Source organism: Pteropus vampyrus, unplaced genomic scaffold (genome assembly GCF_000151845.1).
Source record: "Pteropus vampyrus isolate Shadow unplaced genomic scaffold, Pvam_2.0 Scaffold358, whole genome shotgun sequence".
Taxonomy (NCBI): Eukaryota; Metazoa; Chordata; class Mammalia; order Chiroptera; family Pteropodidae; genus Pteropus; species Pteropus vampyrus.
Genome location: NW_011889139.1, coordinates 2,062,829 through 2,081,440, shown reverse-complemented (window position 1 = coordinate 2,081,440; position 18,612 = coordinate 2,062,829). Strand labels below are relative to the sequence as shown.

General features: G+C 34.4%; 1 protein-coding gene across 10 annotated transcripts in view; it reads left to right on the top strand.

The window, feature by feature from the left end:
* The window catches only part of GGNBP2 (gametogenetin binding protein 2), a 30,952-nt gene that overhangs the window by 7,474 nt on the left and 4,866 nt on the right, over positions 1–18,612 (top strand). For 3 of the 10 annotated variants that reach the window (XM_011379410.2, XM_011379412.2, XM_023522842.1), the window contains 11 exons: positions 126–206; positions 1,781–2,034; positions 3,922–4,020; positions 7,754–7,879; positions 7,970–8,083; positions 12,843–13,052; positions 14,095–14,269; positions 15,340–15,534; positions 17,436–17,583; positions 17,922–18,047; positions 18,132–18,280. In XM_011379410.2, coding sequence (XP_011377712.1) covers positions 126–206; positions 1,781–2,034; positions 3,922–4,020; positions 7,754–7,879; positions 7,970–8,083; positions 12,843–13,052; positions 14,095–14,269; positions 15,340–15,534; positions 17,436–17,583; positions 17,922–18,047; positions 18,132–18,280 — 1,677 coding nt within the window. The remainder of the gene's footprint in view (positions 1–125; positions 207–1,780; positions 2,035–3,921; positions 4,021–7,753; positions 7,880–7,969; positions 8,084–12,842; positions 13,053–14,094; positions 14,270–15,339; positions 15,535–17,435; positions 17,584–17,921; positions 18,048–18,131; positions 18,281–18,612) is intronic. The other 7 variants (XM_023522843.1, XM_011379413.2, XM_011379415.2 and 4 more) reach the window with 7 other exon arrangements.

The window sequence follows — 18,612 nt, the reverse complement described above, 5'->3', positions numbered from 1 at the left end:
CAAGATGGCAGGTGGTGGAGATCTGGCTTTGGGGGTCTATTTTTGTCCTAGGAGTTTATATAATAGTCTATATCATGTATTCGAAGAATATAAATTAATTGATTTTTATTCTTTTGCATATTAAGATGGTGATGGAATTTCCTGACAATGTGTTAAATCTCGATGGGCATCAAAATAATGGTGCACAACTGAAGCAGTTCATTCAGGTAATAGTTTTAAAACTCAAACTTCTTCGTTTTATTTTGTTTTCTTTAGATTCCTCTTAAAAGTGAGATATGATGAGGGTGGCTCCATAGTGTAGTGGTTAGCATGTCTGCTTTACATGGAGAAAGTCCTGGGTTCACACCCCAGGTGGAGCCACGGACCATACCCTGGGTGCACCAGGCCCCAGGTGCACACTGCGAGTGTGTGGAAGGAGACTCCCCACCTTCAGAGATCCAGTTCTTAAGGGGAAATGGCAACATCCATAGGTCAGCGGTGGAAGTGGAGGGGAGAATTATAGAGGGGAAAAAAAGTGAGATATGAGATTTATTTTTAAATGATGTGTTCATGTGTATATGTGTGTGAGTGTGTTTTAAAGTCATTTAAAATTTTAGCCCCAAGTTTTTGTTTTAAATAGGGGTCTCTAGGTCTTAAGACTGCACTGAAATTGCAATTTTTTCACTGTTGCTACAGTGACTATATTTATGTACTTATGAGAAAGATTCAGTGGTGTTATGTTATCATTTTACATGTCCGTAAGGCTTTAACTTCGCCAGGTGATCTTTCCTGTTTTTTAAAGATAAGGAATACAACTTCTCATTGAGACCTTGTTGGGGTTTTTTTTGTAGTAATTGTTTTATTCAAATAATAAAAAGTTAATCTTTTATTATGAACTTTCTTATTTTTATTCTGAAGCAATATGGTACTTTATAAATACACTATATATAATTAAGATAATGGAATATAAATTGTTAATTTATTTCAACATTCTATTTTTACTTTTGGAGAAAATTTTGAATGAATGGTTAACGGTAACTATGAGAAAAATCCTTCTTGGGAGTTATCTTATTTTCCCATCTGTTTTTAGTAAAGCTGGAGGCGTTATTTGTAGCATAACTATAATTCCAGCCAGGCAGAAGTTATTTACTAGAGTTTTGCCCATTTCTCTGCAGCTGTGGTTCTTAGTCATTTTTCTACCTTGTCATAACCAACAGATAACATTCCTATGCACCAGCATTTTAGTTGCTACTCACTTGTAGGCTTCTACGTAGGTAACATAGGCCTTGTTCTCTCCCACTAATCCATAACACACCTGGTTGAGAGTTGCTGCTCTACACGATCACCATCCTAAAATGGTTCCTGTAGCTAACTGTGTTGCTAAAAGTTGAGATGTGGTAAAGCTGCATTGTACCTTTATTTTTATTTCTTTTCTTCCCTTTAAAAGCTTTTTTATTTTAAGCAAGAATACTAAGCTTAATACTCACTGAACAAGCACTAAATTTCCAGACACATGGCTGCTTTTTGCTATGCTGGCACACATACTTCTTAGCCCTGACATCCGAAGCAGAGCCTTTTATACCCTAAATTCTAGAGCAGGGGGTTCTGTATAGCAAACTTAGTACAGTATGGACAAGGCCGACTGACTGCCTTGCCTTTCTGACTCAGTTGCAGATAGAGATGGCAAACCCTGCCCAGGTTGTACTTAATGCACAGGAATAGCAACTAGAAGTTGTAGTGAAAGTAATTTTCTATTTTTCTTAAGGACTCGTCTTCGTTTTTCTTTCCCTCTTTCTTTCAGCGACATAGTATGCTTAAGCAACAAGATCTAAGTATTGCCATGGTGGTGACATCACGTGAAGTCTTGAGTGCACTTTCTCAGCTTGTCCCATGTGTTGGTTGTCGTCGTAGTGTGGAGCGCCTCTTTTCCCAGCTTGTAGAGTCTGGAAATCCTGCCCTTGAACCCCTGACAGTAGGGCCAAAGGGAGTCCTATCTGTTACTCGAAGCTGCATGACTGATGCAAAGAAGCTTTATACATTATTTTATGTACATGGGTAAGTATAATTAATTAGGAAAAATGGGTTTGTTAAAATTTTTAAACTTGGTGACAGTGGTGGCTTTTCTAAATTTGGTCAGGGCAAAGCTTGAGCCCAATTTTATTGAGTAACTTCTATATGCCAGTGACTATAAAATATCTCTTTTCATGTGGAGAAAGGCAAGCAGTAAGCAAATACATAATTTGTCAGTTACGATAAGTTATGAAGAAAAACCAGTAAGAAAGATAGAGATCGAGTGGGTGGAATTAATATGGAGGATGGTCAGGGAATTCTGCTGATAAAATAACATTGACTGTTAGAGTTGAATGAAGTAAGTGAAAGAACCATGTAGATATCTGAGGGAAGGCAGAGAGGGAGCAGCAATGTAAAGGTTCAAAGGTTGGTTTTCCTGGCATGTTTGAAGAGCGGCAAGGAAGCCATTGTGGCTGGAGCCAGGTGAATGAAGGGAACAGTAATAAAAGATGAGGTCAGAGGAGGACCAATTATGTAGTGCCATCCTGAGGTCTTTTTTTTTTTTTTCTTTTTACTCTGAATGAGACTGGAAGATTTGGGAGGATTTCGAGGAGATAAGTGACCTGGTCTGACTTGAGGTTTGGCTTACTTTGACGTTTGTATTGAAACTGAATGGAAGGATGGTGGAAGGACAGAAAAACAGCCTGTTTACTAATCCATGTGAGAGATAACAGTATTGTGGCTGCAGAGGAGAAATGTTTGGGTCCTGGATGTATTTTGAGGAATGAGCCAACAGGATTTTTGGATAGATTGGATATGGAGGAGGACATCAAGGATAGGACATCAAGAATAGGACAGATGTTTTTCATTACTGAGATGGGTAGGACGGGGGGAGCAATTTTATAGAGCTCACTTGTGGATGTGTTAAGTTTTAGATACCAGTTGGGCATCTAAAGAGATGTATAGTTCAGAGAGGTCTGGCCTAGAGATGTAAGTTTGTGTCATCAGCATATATATGTATAGTTTTTAAACTAAATACAGTATTTAAACTGTAGTATATAAAATATATGTAGTATGTAATATATGTATTCCTATATATGTATAAATTAAACACATGAGATGAGAGGTGATTACCACAGGGTGAATATTAATAGGAAAAGAGGTCGGAAGACCAAACCCTGGTGCTTTCCTCTTTAGAGGTGGTGGTAGAGACTGGATTTTTACTCTGCCTGAGAAAAGAAGCTTTGGAGGGTTTTTCAACAGAGAAATAACAGAATGTGATCTTTGTAGTAGAAAGATCACTCCAGCTGCTAAGTGAAGCCTTACAATGTAAAGGCAAAAGGTAGAAGCAAGGAGACCTTTTGGGAGGCCAGCTATTGCAATTGTCTAAGCTAGAGAGGCAGGTTGGACAAGGGTGTTAATGGTGGAGGTGATGAGAAGTGATTTGATTCTGGATATATTTAAAAGTTACAGTTTACAGGCTTTGCTGATTAGTTGGATATAGGATGTAGATATTAGTTGTACATATTTTTATATTCATATAAAATTTCTGTTGGCACTTCATCCAGGATAATTTGTGTATTTAGATAATGTTTGGACAAGGTAAGGTGGCTGAGAGGTAGCAATCAGTCAAAATATTTGAGTGCCAGGTACACTGCTAGATGAAGTGAGATATAGGGATGAATGAGACAGATGCAGTCTGAGGAAAAGAGTACTTTGAATAGAGCAGGTCTCTTTCAACATTTTGACAGACTGAGAATGGAATGGGAAGACAGGTGTACAGACTCTTTGGAGTTATAATTTGAGGAGAAATTTTCAAAGTAAGTGATATATCTATAATATTTTATACTTTTTCTAAAAGCAATAAAAGATATTTTGAAAATTTTAAAGAAAAATGAATAATCTAACCTTTAATGGTTTATTTTTAATTAGGTCCAAACTAAATGACATGATAGATGCTATTCCAAAAAGTAAAAAGAACAAGAGATGTCAGTTGCACTCCTTAGATACGCATAAACCAAAACCTTTGGGGTAAGTAGAATTGAATATCAAGATGTTTTGTCATTGTTAAGATTATAAATGTTGATTATATTTAGTATTTAAAAACCCCCACACTGCTAGTTTTCTTTCTTTAATTGGTTACACTATAACAAAGTTCAAAATAAATATGTCTCCTACTTCTGTAGGCCTTTTTGATACTTACAGGGTCTCAGTATAGGTTTGCTTTTTAAAAAGTTTTTTATATATAACATGTTTCAGAGGAAAGAGGTGGAGATCTTTGCGGAAATTTATGTAGCCAATATTAAGTTGTCCAAAGCAGTGATATTCTTTGATTTACCTAATAGCCATAAATTATTTTTCTTGTCTTCTTGTCTCTAGGTCTCCCTAATAATTTAGCAAGGATTAAAAAAAAAGGCTTGACTCAGTTATAACAATGTTTGTTTATGTAACTAATTTACAGTTTTCTTCTTGGTTAGGTGCTACAATGCCCAAGGCTGCTTCTGCCCCAATCTCCCAGCACAGTGTCACGGTTGCCCTCTACAAAATTGCTTAGGGTTGTGGGTGGTAAGGAGAAATCATGGAATTTGGAGGGAGTTTCTAAGAAGTAACTTTTGTTTTGGAGAGAAAAGGATGATGTAAAACTAGTGAATTAATTTTAAAAATTAGTTTTGAATATCTCATTAATAGTGTTGACACCATTGTTGTATAGACATGTTTCTGTCTGGCAAAAAGACCTGATGATCAGCTGGTTGTGTGTTAATCTATTAATAAAGTTTTTGGTTTTTTTCCTTCTATAATCAGGAACAAAAATAAATATTTTTAAAATTTTATTATGAAAACTGTCAAACACATAGAAGAATAGACTATATAAGGATATCCCTCCACCCAAATGCCTTCATTCAGATTCAGTAGTAGTTATCGAGATTTGCCACATTTGTTTTATCTGCCTTTTTCTTTGCTGAAGCATTTTATAGCAAGATTCAGGCATCATGTTCTTTTACTCCTACATATATGCACACACATCTCTAAATATATAGACATTTTCTTTGATAATGACTGCCATTTTAACACCTGACAAAATGAACTATAATAATCTACTACCCAGTTTATATTTAGATTTCCCCAACTATCTCAAAAAGTGTCTTTCTACATCGATTTGTTAGAATCAGGATCCAAATAAGCACACATTACATGGTATCTAAATGTGAGAATACTCTGAACCCAGTAAAGTTCTACAACAACCTAAAGTGGTTTATCTAAGGATAATTATTTCATGTACCTGATTTACCAGTATCTTTAGAGAATTCCTGACTTTGTGATGAATATAGAATTCAGTCTCAGTTTCTCATTAGACATTAACCTTTCCTGAATGATTTGTTAGCTCCAGTCACAGAGTAGGATGATATAATAAAAGCTTGCCTTCTGATTTTTTGTTAGGCATTTTTTTCATTGAGGAACTAAAAGCAGCAGATATCCTAACATCTTACACATCTGTGCTCATTGTCACCCTCCTTCAAAGACCAGTCCTTCCACTTTTACTCTGGATTATATCTCCTCTCTTATTATCACTGACTGTCATCAATTATCTATTTTTATTAAATTGACATGCAGCTATGTTTTCCCATCTTTCAGCTTAAAAAACAGACCTCCGCAGACATTACATCCCCCTTCAGCTATAGTCCTACCACATGGGATGCCAAATGTGGTAGAAGGTTGTTTGCTGAATTATGGAAGAGTATGAATGGAGTTAGTCTGTCTTAAGCATTGTCTCCTAAGGTAGCTTCAGTAATTCCCACATGCCATATGGAAAGCAGCCCAGGGAGTATAGTCTGCTTAGCCAGGTCTCCCTCTCCACTTTGGATGGTCACTGCCATTATATGCTCCTGTGACTTTCCATTTTATATATTTCTACTGTTCCCCTCTTTTTCTGTTTAGACTTTTTCCAGGGAAAGTATAATGTAATTGATTAGGTTTCAACCTAATCAGTTGCATCAATCCAGCTCAGCGTTTCTGAGAGTATTCTCATATCCATGAAAGTAAACCCAAGTTTTTGTCTAGGAGTAAGTTTGAGATACAAAAGAAAGATCTAGGCCAGAATTACAGGCCTGTAGCTGATGATTGATTACCTGCGAGAATGATGTATAAGATCACTTAAGAGTAAGAGAAGAATGCTGAGGAATTCAATTTAATAGTAAAAAAGAAGCCAGTAAAGAAACTTGAGAAAGAGTGGCTAGAGAGATAGAAGGAAGCCAAGGGAAAAGAGTGTTTCAGAAGGGTCTAGTCAGCTGTATTGAATGCTACTGAGTCATCAAGGACCTCAACACTGAGATTATTGGTAATTTTTATGAGCAGATCTATAGTTGAGTGGAAGCAGAATCCAGATCAGAATGAGTAGAAAGTGAATGCAGTGTAAGGTAATGGATTAAGTTGTGAGCAAAAAGTGGGAGTAAAACAGGGAAGTGGAAAGATTTCTTTTTCAGAAAGCTTCAACTTGAACGGAACGAGTGATATAAAGACATTTGGTCTGGAGGGATTATGGATAAAATCTTGATTCAAGCTGTAGAATTTTTTTTAAAGCTGTTCTCAGAGTAATGCTTTCATATCCTGATGATAGAATAATCTTTCCCCAGCTCTGATTTCATGAACCTTTTCCTCAGTTATGAGAAATTGAATATGAAAGTTACTCAGCTTTAGGAGTTTATAGATCATTCAAGTATATTTAGAACAAGAGGAAATATGGGAGTTGAGAGTAGAAGGATGCAACATGGAAGGCAGAGCAGGAGTTGAGGATTTGTTTCAAAAATTAGAAGCACTGGACCGTGGCCTGAGCCCTTATGAGAGGGAATGGAGAGCTAAATTGTATGTCTGACCTTATATGATGGGCAGGGGGTTGAGAAATACCTATTTAGTTATATAGAGTAGGTTAAGTAAAGATTCAGAGCTTTTCCATTTCAAGCATCCAAGGTAATGAATTTCTAGGACTGTAGTGAGACCTACAGAAGAACAGGCAGGAGCCAGTTCACAATCATGAAAAATCAAGAAGACTATCCTTGAGTGGAATATAGACACACATTTCTCTTGGAATGCACATCTGCAGCAAAGCAAAATGCATGACCAGCGCCACATTGAAACCTGTGGGGGAGGGAGAGTCTGGGAAATTTTTAGTAAGTTTTTAAAAAATTATTTGTATAGTACTTATTACTAATTTAGGCTGTGTAAAGTGTTCATCTTAGTTGCTTTTTTATTTTAGTAAATATAAAAATTTATTTACTATAAATTAACCTGTGACTTTCCCAGCTACTTGTAAATGTGAAGGTAGATAAAGAGTTTTGTTGCCATGGACTAGCTATAAAATCACATTGAGTAGATCAAAACTTGTTATAATTTTCAATTTGTGGAATATTGATTCATGTTTATAGGTGAAAATGTAATTTTTCAGCTTTTGACTTTAAAACATTCCAAGTACATTTGCTCATAAAATGCTTAGTGTGTTAACCAGTTGCTATCTTAATAAATAAAAATGTTGTTAAATTGTATCAGGTAATCTTAATAGTTGAGCAGAAGTTTTTATATAAAGATAAGAGCACATGTTTAACATTTTAATATGGTTAAAATGAATATGTAACTATATATACAAATTTGTAAACTTATCCTACTAATATCTTAATGTATTAAAGAGTTCATGATCTTTAATATAGACTATAGAAATTATTTCTTCAGATTATCTCAGTGTCACTAAGCTTTGTACTATACTGTACTACAGTGAAGGGAGCAGTAGCAGTGTCAGTTCAGAGAAGTTAAGTACAGATAAGAGAAGTAGTGAAGACCACAGGAAGGACAGCAAGTGTAGGATCATTTTCCATTATGGACCTTTCCAGGGAACAGCCAGGTAAAATCAAGCAATCCTTTACTCTGCCTTTTAAACTGTTTTTACCCTTACATATTTCTCCTTCTCACTAATATTTGTTTCTTTCTGCAGAGGTTGTTGGATGGACGTATGGGAACTAATGTCCCAAGAATGCAGGGATGAAGTCGTTTTAATTGACTCTAGTTGTCTTTTAGAAACACTAGAAACATATCTGCGAAAACACAGGTGAGTGTAAAGGTCATCATGGTGTAGTTGAAAGGTACCTTAGCTATTTGTCATCCAGACTGACCTGTCACTGATCTCTTTCATATACCTGTACTTTAACCTTTCCATTAATGCCTGGCACGAAGCAAAGCTTAATGTTAGAGTGGGCAATTCTTTTATGAGATGACTCTCAGTATTAGCCTTCTTAGCCAGCATCTCATTTTTTTGTAATCGTTTTTTTGTAACTTTTACCCGTTGGTTCCAGGTCAGCCTTTTAAGAAACACAGAATGACCGAATCAAGTAAAGTGTACTTAATCACTTGGGAAACTCTAATATTCCTTGTTTTTGTGGTGGAAACATTTTATGATGTCATTTTCAAAATGAAAGTTAAATTAGCTTTCACTTAGTAATATTTTGAATTATTTCTATAATTGCCGAAACCTAAAAACAAAGTTGGAATTTGTGTGCTTCATGTACTATAAAATAAAAGTAACTTCAGATTTTTCTTTTTATTGTACTACTTCACAAAGGAATTTTCTAAGTGTTATTAACTTTTGGAAATTCATAGGGAGGGGGAGAGTGCAGTAGGAAAGGAAACTAGTAAGGGAGCCATCTAGAGATGATATTCTTGGGAGAATTGTACTGTTTTAATATAAGTTTGTCACATGTTGGGTTTGTGGTTATGTGTTTTTTGACCTTGGGACAGATATACACAGTTACTTTGGGGACACTTCTAGCAAACGGGATTGATAAAAACTGGCATTATCAAGATTGGTGTTAGTATGGCAATGAGCTAATGACTTAACCTGCATACTTAGTTTAATAGGTGTGTTTCTTTTTTCAGTTACAGACTTCGTTTATTTGCTTTTTTGGTTGATTGTACACAAGAGAGTAGAAATTTGTGTCAGTTATTTGGAGTTTTGGAGGGGAATTATATTGATGTAAAACATATATAAATGTATAGATCCATTATAGATTCCTTCCTATTTCAATACTGAATCATTCCATCCAAAAGATACATTTTGGTGTAATAAATTAGTAGTCCCCAGAGCTACTGTTTTGGAGTTTCCTATAATGGTTATCCATATTTTATGTGTTTTAGGGGCAATATTTTATGTTGTTTATAAGAAGGCAGAGTGTATTTTATAAATATCTTAAGGGTAGGGAGAAGTACAATTAAGAGGAATTAAGGGAGATTACATTGAATCTGGGTTCTACTGATTATAACTTTGTATAAGTTACTTGACATTTCTGTGCCTCAATTTTTTTTTTCAAATTAATAATAATACTACTCATAGGATTTATAAGATTAATTTGTTGTGGGGATTTTCGATACATAGTAAAGCTTACTTAGAACAGTATCTGGCACATAGTAAGCACATAGTAAATGTTCGTGTGCCAGATTTGCAAGTCTTTGTTACTACTGTGTATCTAGTTCGGTTTGGTGCAGTTTGAGTTTTTGTGTTATAGTCAGTTGAAATTAATTTGTAAATGTCTAAATAATGTACCTTTTTGGCACTTCTACTTTAGTGGAGTTTTCTGAACACTTTATAATAAAAATTTACTAACACTATTTGGCCAGTTAAGTATTACTGTAGTACATTATTGTATTAGAAATGAGGTCTTAAGAAACCGAAATCTCTGCTTTAAATGTTTTTTAAATTTACGTGCAAGGTTACTTTTGAAAACAGGAAAAATCCCATTCTTTTGGCTTTCATGTAATATTTAAAAATTGCTGTTTACTTGTGCTTAGGTTACTTATGATTATACTCAAAACATTAAATTACTCAATGGAAGCCATAAATTATGAGGAAAATATTTCAAGTTTTATTATTATTACCGAATGACATTTAACCCTTTATTTACTAGAAATTGTACTTATTATTTATAACCTGAAGACGTGGAAGTATTTGTTGTTATTTCTGTGTCCATGTCTATTTTTTTAATTGTTAAAAAAAGCCCACATAATATAAATTTATCCTTTTAACAGTTTTTAAGTCTATATTACAGTATTGTTAACTGTATACACATTGTTATGCAGTAGATTGCTAGAATTTTTTCATCTTGCGTGACTGAAACTATATCTATTGAAAAACAACTCCTCTTTTACCCTTGCCCCATCCCCTGACAACCATTCTATTTTCTGTTCCTGTGAGTTTGATTTCTTTAGATAATTTACATGGCTGGAATCGTGCAGTATTTGTCTTTTTGTGATTGGCTTATTTCCTTTAGTATAGTGTCCTCAAGTTTCATTCATGTTGTAGCATGTGACAGAATTTCCTTATTTTTTAAGACTGAATGATATTCCATTATATCCAACATTCATCTGTCAGTGGACATTTAGGTTGCTCTTCCTTCTTGACTATTGTGAAAAATGCTGCAGTGAGCATGAGTGTGTAGTGTGTAAATATCTCTTTGAGATCCTGTTTTCAAGTCTTTTGGCTATATAACCAGAAGTGGGATTGCTGGATCATACAGTGGTTTTAGTTTTAATTTTTTTTTTGCGGAAATACTATACCGTTTGCCATACTGGTAGCACCATTTTCCAGTTCCACCAACAGTGCACACGGTTTTAATTTCTCCACATCCTTGCCAACACTTATTATGTAATTTTTTTGCTAGTGGCCATACTAATGGGTACGAGGTGATATTGCATGGTTTTGATTTGCATTTCCCTAATGATTCATGATATTGAGCATCTTTTCATATACTTGTTAACCTTTTGTTATATCTTCTGTGGGGCAATGACTATTCACATCCTTTGCCCATTTTTTTAATTCGTTATTGAGTTGTAGGGGTTCTTTATATATTCTGGACATTAACCCCCCCTTACCCATTTATGTGGTGCAAATATTCCATTAGTTGTCTTTAAGTGGATTGATTGTTTCCTTTGCGACACGGAAGTTTTTAAGTTAGATATTGTCAAATTTGTCTTATTTTTGCTTTTGTTTCCTGTTTTTTTGATGTTATATCTAAGAAATTATCACTTCTTCCACTGTCACGAAATTTTTCTCCCATGTTTTCTTCCAGGAGTTTTATGGTTTCAGGTCTTAATTTGTAGATTTTAACCCATTTCGAGTTCATTTTTTATATATTTCTCTGTGTCCTTTGAAGAATTTACTGAAACAATTATTTAACTTGTCAGCATTATCGCCTCTGTGTACCACGTGGGCATAGAGCCTCTATTTTAACATATATTCATTTCAAGAAACACAGTTATATACTATTGGGCCAGAAAGATGTGTGTAGTAAACTAATGCATCTTGGGAAATAAGCCTGGAAATAGTAGGTTGCGTAAGAGAAGAAATCACCAAAGGTCTTAATAGGGAGTTTGAATTTTATTTCTAGATAGTGAGGAGATTTTTAAGTTGAGAGCGAGATAATTAGATTTGTTTTTTTAAAAATTATTTTGGTATGAGAGAAGCATTAGAGCTAGGAAGAGGGGAAACAAGGAAGCCAGTTAAGCTTTTTAAAAAGTTGTCTAGGTGATTTACAACAGAAATTTGAAAAGTAGGGACCTATAAGAGATGTAAGAAAAAATTGATACCAATTGACTCCACCGTAAATGGGGGACCTGAGATGTTGGAATTAACTGTTTCCTTTCCAGGTGACTTTGTGAATGGTGATGTTCTTAACAGGGATGGAAGGAGACATAGGAAGGGAACAGTATGGCCCTTCGTTTTGGACAGTGAGTTTAATGTGTTGCCTATTGGATATCTATGATGTCCCCCATTTTTCTGTATGAGTCTGGCCCTTAGGTAAGGGGCAAAGATTTGAACAGAGTTGTAGAGTCGAGAGTCAGATATGTTAGCTGAAGCCATGTGGGTAGATGAGCTCACCTAAGGAGAGGAATTTAGATCAAAGAAATCAAAAATTTCTCCTACCACAGATGATCTTCTGAGAGAAGCAGTTATTAATATTATGAACTTGGCTTTTTCACCAGACCAATTTCTTCCTTGTTTCAGGAATTCAAAGATGAAGAAACTAGGCTTCTATTCTTTTTCTTTCTGATTGAATATATTTGGTTTCTTAAAGAAAATTTCATCACCCTCAATGTTCACATGCTCTTCTATACTTTTACCACATTATATACACTTATTTAAACCACATTTCTATGTATATGTTGTCTATTTAATGATTGTTTTGAGAAACATGGTTTTATTTTTTATTTTTTGGAAGAATCTGACATTTTGAAAACTACCAGTAAACTAAGAATACATGTACCACTTTCCCACTCTCATTGTTACCGCCCCACTACCCCCTCACCCCCTCCCCTGCCCACTGCTTAGCTAGTGGTGAACTAAAATAAAATGTTGTGGTAAAAATTTGAATCAAGGTTTGCTAGCTGAAGATACCAACTATTTTCAGAACCTGTAAGGAAAGAGATACAAGTCATTCATTTGTAGTCTCTGTTTTATTTCTGACCAGTACAAATAACTTTTGAAGTGGAGATATGCTAGTCTTTGGCAACTAATATTTACTTGGCAACTAATATTTTCTTGGCATGTATTTTTTGAGCTAACAAGTACATATTTGCTTCATTCTTTTAGGCCCCTAGGCTTCTCTAGTTTAAAAAATCATTTGCAAATGGAGATTTAGCTATACTCATATAATCCCTAAATTTATATTTCCCTTATATGTGTATGTTTCCCGTTGTGTATGAAGGCTTTTTTTAATGCTGTACATGGGAGGGGAGTGTCGTCATCTGGTACACTATTAAATGCCTTATGAAATAATGACACACCCAGTTCTTAATTTTGAAGTTTTTCTTTTCAACAGGTTTTGCACCGATTGCAAAAATAAAGTCCTCCGAGCATACAATATCCTTATTGGTGAACTTGATTGCAGCAAAGAGAAAGGATACTGTGCTGCACTGTATGAAGGCTTGCGGTGCTGTCCACATGAACGACACATACATGTTTGCTGTGAAACAGACTTCATTGCACATCTTTTGGGTCGTGCTGAGCCAGAGTTCGCAGGAGGGTATGAGTATGTAATTTGCTAGAATGGGCTATCTAGCGCTTTGCTTCATTTTATTACTAAAAGTTTATTTCCATCACCTTCTGCCTCAGTACATATGATATATGTATAAATTAAAGTGTGCCTGTAAACATTTTGCTTTCTTTAAAACATTCATTTTTTTAATTAAAAATAGGAAGAAAGTCTTCTGTGGTGTTTGGTTCAGTCCTCTCTGCTCCTTGTTGCTTGAAGTAGACAGGCTTTTGTTGGCTTTCATTATTATATCTTGTCATTTTCATTTGGAAATGATTAGAAGGGATTTTTTCTCCCCTCCATCCATGCATTTTCATGTTTAAATTTTGTTCGTAATGATGGTTTTTGCATAGGAAATGAGGTCTTTGCAACAGGGGTTTAAGAAATACGTTATTGAATGTAATTCATGAACTGTATCTATTATTATTAAATTATATTAGAGCCTAAAATTTTATCTCTGGCTTTGTTGTAAACATAAAATCAGAAAAAGTTCATAGAATAAATTGAACCTATTTCTCTTTGTGTTTTGTGTACCAACTCTCATTCGAGTGCTTACTTTCTGCTAGGCAGTTAGAATACAAAGTCTTCTGTTATCACTGAAGTTCCATGAACACTTCTACTGAAGATTGGCCTAGAGGGCCTTTGCTCATGATTGAATCGCTTTGGCATTGCCTTTCTATATTCCTTCTCAAAAAAAAGAAACAGAAACTAAATAGGCATTTTCTGTAATTAGAAGATGAAAGGAACTGTCAAACCTCTACAAGCTGGACACTTATGACTTCTTCGTGCCCAAAAAACTCTCGTTAGTGTCAGTTCCTGAATTACTTTATTTTTAGCAATTTTAGGACTGAGTTCTACCTGCATGTATATTTCTTATTGGTTATAAACGTGTGCTTTGTATATTTATACATTAATTGAGTTTGAATGTTATTAGGTATGAAGATTGTGTATAAAAACCAAACTTGCAGATATGTTATCTATCTTTTACTGTTTTAGTTAAGGGTATTAGAAATTATATGTGATTTATTCTCCTTTATAGACGAAGAGAAAGGCATGCTAAGACAATAGATATAGCTCAAGAAGAAGTTCTGACCTGCTTGGGAATTCATCTTTATGAAAGACTGCATCGAATCTGGCAAAAACTGCGAGCGGAAGAACAGACATGGCAGATGCTTTTCTATCTTGGTGTTGATGCTTTACGCAAGAGTTTTGAGGTAAGAACAGCGAGCTTCGTGTGCAAGATTGCTTAGTCAAGCTATTGAACTGAACCTTAATGTAAGTAAGCCACCAGTCCGACCTTGCCTCAGAGGTCTGCAGTCCACTGATACAGTGTCATAACTTTTGGAAGAGAGGGGAGGGGTTCCCCGGGGAATGGAAATTTAGAAGTGTGTGGATTTTTCTTTGTTTTTTTAGTCCTGTGTTTCTGCCAGCCTTAGCTTTTTAGACTTTTTCAGAGTAGAAAACTAAAGTTGATTATTTAAGAAGATGCTGCTGTGAAACATAACTAATGAAAAGTTAAAAACAGCCCTAAAATAAGCAACAAAATTAGCAAACATTAGTCCCAGTTTGCCCGCTGATGTACAATAATATGAAGTAAATGCTGTCGAAATGCCATGATGTGTAAGAACTACTTTTTATAAGCACACTGAAGCCTCTTTATAATGCAGGTGTTGAGTTTGGTGCTTGTGATTTGGTAACCTTTTTTTTTTTTTTTTTTTTTTTTTCCCAATTATACCCTGTAGACATAAATTTTTGGCTAGTGAATATTTTGTTATATTCTGGGGCATGATTGTAACTCTTTAACTGGTTCATCAGTCCCTTTTGAGAATGATATGAAAGCTACAGACCCATCATGAACTTTAAGCATTGTTCTAGAAAGTCTGAAGAGATTTGTACTAGTTCCTACTGAATAGATTTTTTTCTTTTCTCTTTGTATGTTTGTGTCTTCAGAGACTAGATCATCTAATGAGGTTAAAGTTTCATTGTATGAAAAAATGAATGAATGTTTACTTGCTAAAATTCTGAAATTTGAAATTAGAATATTGCTGGTTTAGAATAGGAGTATGTATGTCTACCTTTCCCATAGGGATTAGTTGTATATTCACTTCCTGGGTAGATTTGAAGACTGTTATCATTTAAGGTATTAAATGTTGAGATCCTTTTTAGGGACTACCTGGCAAAATTGCAGCATGAAATATCAGTTCATTTAAAATTAACAAATGAGAATTTTCCTGGAAAATAGAGTTTCAACCCATATTCAGTCTCAACTTTGTTTTTGTAATAGATGACTGTGGAAAAAGTACAAGGTATTAGCCGATTGGAACAACTTTGTGAAGAATTTTCAGAGGAGGAACGAGTAAGAGAACTCAAGCAAGAAAAGAAACGCCAAAAACGGAAGAATAGACGAAAAAATAAATGTGTATGTGATATTCCTACTCCCTTACAAACAGCAGATGAAAAGGAAGTAAGCCAAGAGAAGGTAGTATTCCTTAATATTGATTGGCTCATGAATATGTAGTATTGTTTTTTGCTAGATTTTGGCATTTTTACTATACTTTTTCAGAATATGAGCTACTACAGCCTGTAAATTGGCTTTTTTTGTTACTATAATCTGTATAAGCCCCAATTTTTAATGTCATGTGTTTGTTTTATAAAGACAATATTGGATAGTTATCTTTTTACCTGACCTTAGAATACTGTTAGATCCAAGTCCAAATGTGGAAAGTTAACTCCATGCATGACTTCAAGTAGTTCTTAACTTTTTGGTCTCAGGGACCCCTTTGCATTCTTAAAAATTAAGGTTCCTGTGAGCTTTTGTTTATGTGGATTATACTTATCAACATTTATTGTATTAGAATTTAAATGGAGAAAATTTAAATTATTAATTCTTCTAAAAATAATAACCTCATTATATGTTAACATGAATAACATTTTTTGAAAAATAACTTCCCAAAAGAAAAGGTGAGAAGGGCGGCATTATTTTATACTTTTGCAAATCTTTAATATTTGACTTAAAAGGAATGAGGTGGATTCTCATATCTGCTTCTGCATTCAGTCCATTTCCCTGTGTTGCTTGGTTGAAGCATATGAAGAAAGTCTCACAAAGATACATACATAGATATATATATATAGATATCTATCTATCTATCTATCTATATATATATAGATAGATAGATAGATATCTATATATATATATAGTAGGAAAAGGGGGGAATGCTTTAACATAAAACTTTTCAGATAGTTGTGGATATTCTTCTTTGGTATTACAACTCAACAAATGGTAGTTTCTTAAAGATTAGTTACAGTGTGGAACCTGACACCTTATCAATGGCCTTTCATACTGTGTTGAATTAAAATCCATTGGTCTGTGTTACACTTTACCATAGATCTTTTACTCAGACATGATTTTGTAATGTAAAGCATTGATTATTTGAAAGATACTGGTTCACTGAGTATCTTCCCAGATACTGACATTATCAGATAATCAATCACATTAAAACCACTATTGATCTCATCAGAAAGGTCTTTTAAGTATTGGGAAGCTTCATGTTCATTGTGCTTGTATATGCAAGTTTTCAAAATTCTGATTGTAGTTTGAAAATTTGAATATCATTGACAATAGATTCTGTCCCTTGTTTTCCTTGGAGTCATGGACTGGCTTCATTTTTTGAGAAAATATCTTTTAAATATCCAAGTTTGAATAGCCATAGTTTGTCTTTCATTCATTCTTTCAAGTGAAATTTATGTTTCAGGAAAAAAACAGCTAGTTCAACTTGCAGCTCAGACAATTGCTCTGGTACTCTTCCTTGAGACAATCATTGTACTTTGGCATGCAGCAAAAGTGCTTTAAGCATACTTCCCATTTGTCACTTCGACTATTAAAAAGACATCTACACATGGGTTGATATTTGATAAAATTAATATTTCTACTGCTTCAAAGACATTTATAAGTGAAATGATTATCTATCTACTGAGAGTGTTTGACAAATGAAAATTATAGTCACAATTAGTACACTTTGGTTGCCACTGCCTTGATTTGTGCTAAAGCCCAGGAACTTTTTTCACTATTGCTTTTGTAAGTGTCAATACAGTGAAAAAGGCATTATGTATTAGTATTAGTATTCAGATGAAAATATTTTTGATCTAGAGAACCCATGGGGTCAGCAAATCACCCCTTGAGAACTATTATCTTAGATTTACCTGATATCATTAACTCCTAACTTGCTTTTTGGTTGGTTCCTGGTCTTGAAGTAAATAATTTTTCATGAGAATAGTTTTTTTTTATTAACCTCAACTCCTAACTGGTTAATATTAAGGAAATTAAAATGTAGTCATTATGGACGTAAAGCTTTTTAAAACTATTAATATTGATCCTTAAAGGAAACAGACTTCATAGAAAATAGCTGCAAAGCCTGTGGCAGCACTGAAGATGGTAATGGTTGTGTAGAAGTAATTGTTACCAACGAAAATACATCATGTACCTGTCCTAGCAGTGGCAATCTTTTGGGGTCCCCTAAAATAAAGAAGGGTAAGTAAACAGTTTCTTTTAAAAATTAACTCTTGAGTTTATTTATTCTCATAAATGTATGAGCTTTTAGAGATGGTATAACCTAGAATTTAGGAATTGCTTTATAACACCAAGAAAATTATATAGTCAGATGCTTAATATTTTTTTTCTTATGATATTTGAGTTGTTAGCATTTGATTTGTGAGTATTTGATAAAAACAAAAAAATCATTTTCATTATTAATTTACTTTCTACTTTCTATAAGCCACCAATTTTGAAATTTTTCTGTGGTCCTCAAGTTGGTTCATTAATATATTTATTGGCTTGTTAATTGTAACTGTCACCTAATTTATTCTCAGGCTTATCTCCACACTGTAATGGTAGTGATTGTGGATATTCATCTAGCATGGAAGGGAGCGAAACAGGTTCTCGGGAGGGTTCGGATGTTGCCTGCACTGAAGGCATTTGTAATCATGATGAACACGGTAGGTTCAGATTAAGCTTCTCAATTATTTCTGCTACATGGCTGATTTGAGCAAATAAGTAAGAGATTATTGATATTTCTGCAGGTGATGATTCCTGTGTTCATCATTGTGAAGACAAAGAGGATGATGGCGATAGTTGTGTTGAATGTTGGGCAAATTCTGAAGAGAACAACACCAAAGGAAAAAATAAAAAGAAGAAAAAGAAAAGCAAGATGTTGAAATGTGATGAACATGTAAGTGTCATAACTTACAATCCTTTTTAAAAATTTTTCCATTATAGTTGGCATACAATATTATGTTAATTTCAGATGTACAACATAGTGATTAGATACCAATATAACTCAAAAAGTGGTCATCCCAGTAAATCTGGTACTCCTCTGATACTGTATGTAATTATTACAATAACTTTATTCCTTATGCTGTACTTTATTATCTCCATGACTATTTTGTAACTACTAATTTGTCCTTCTTAATTCCTTCTCCCTTTTTCACTGATCCCCCAAACTCCCACCCCTCCCACCCATCTGGTAACCCTCAAAATGTTCTGTCTATGAGTTTCTGTTTT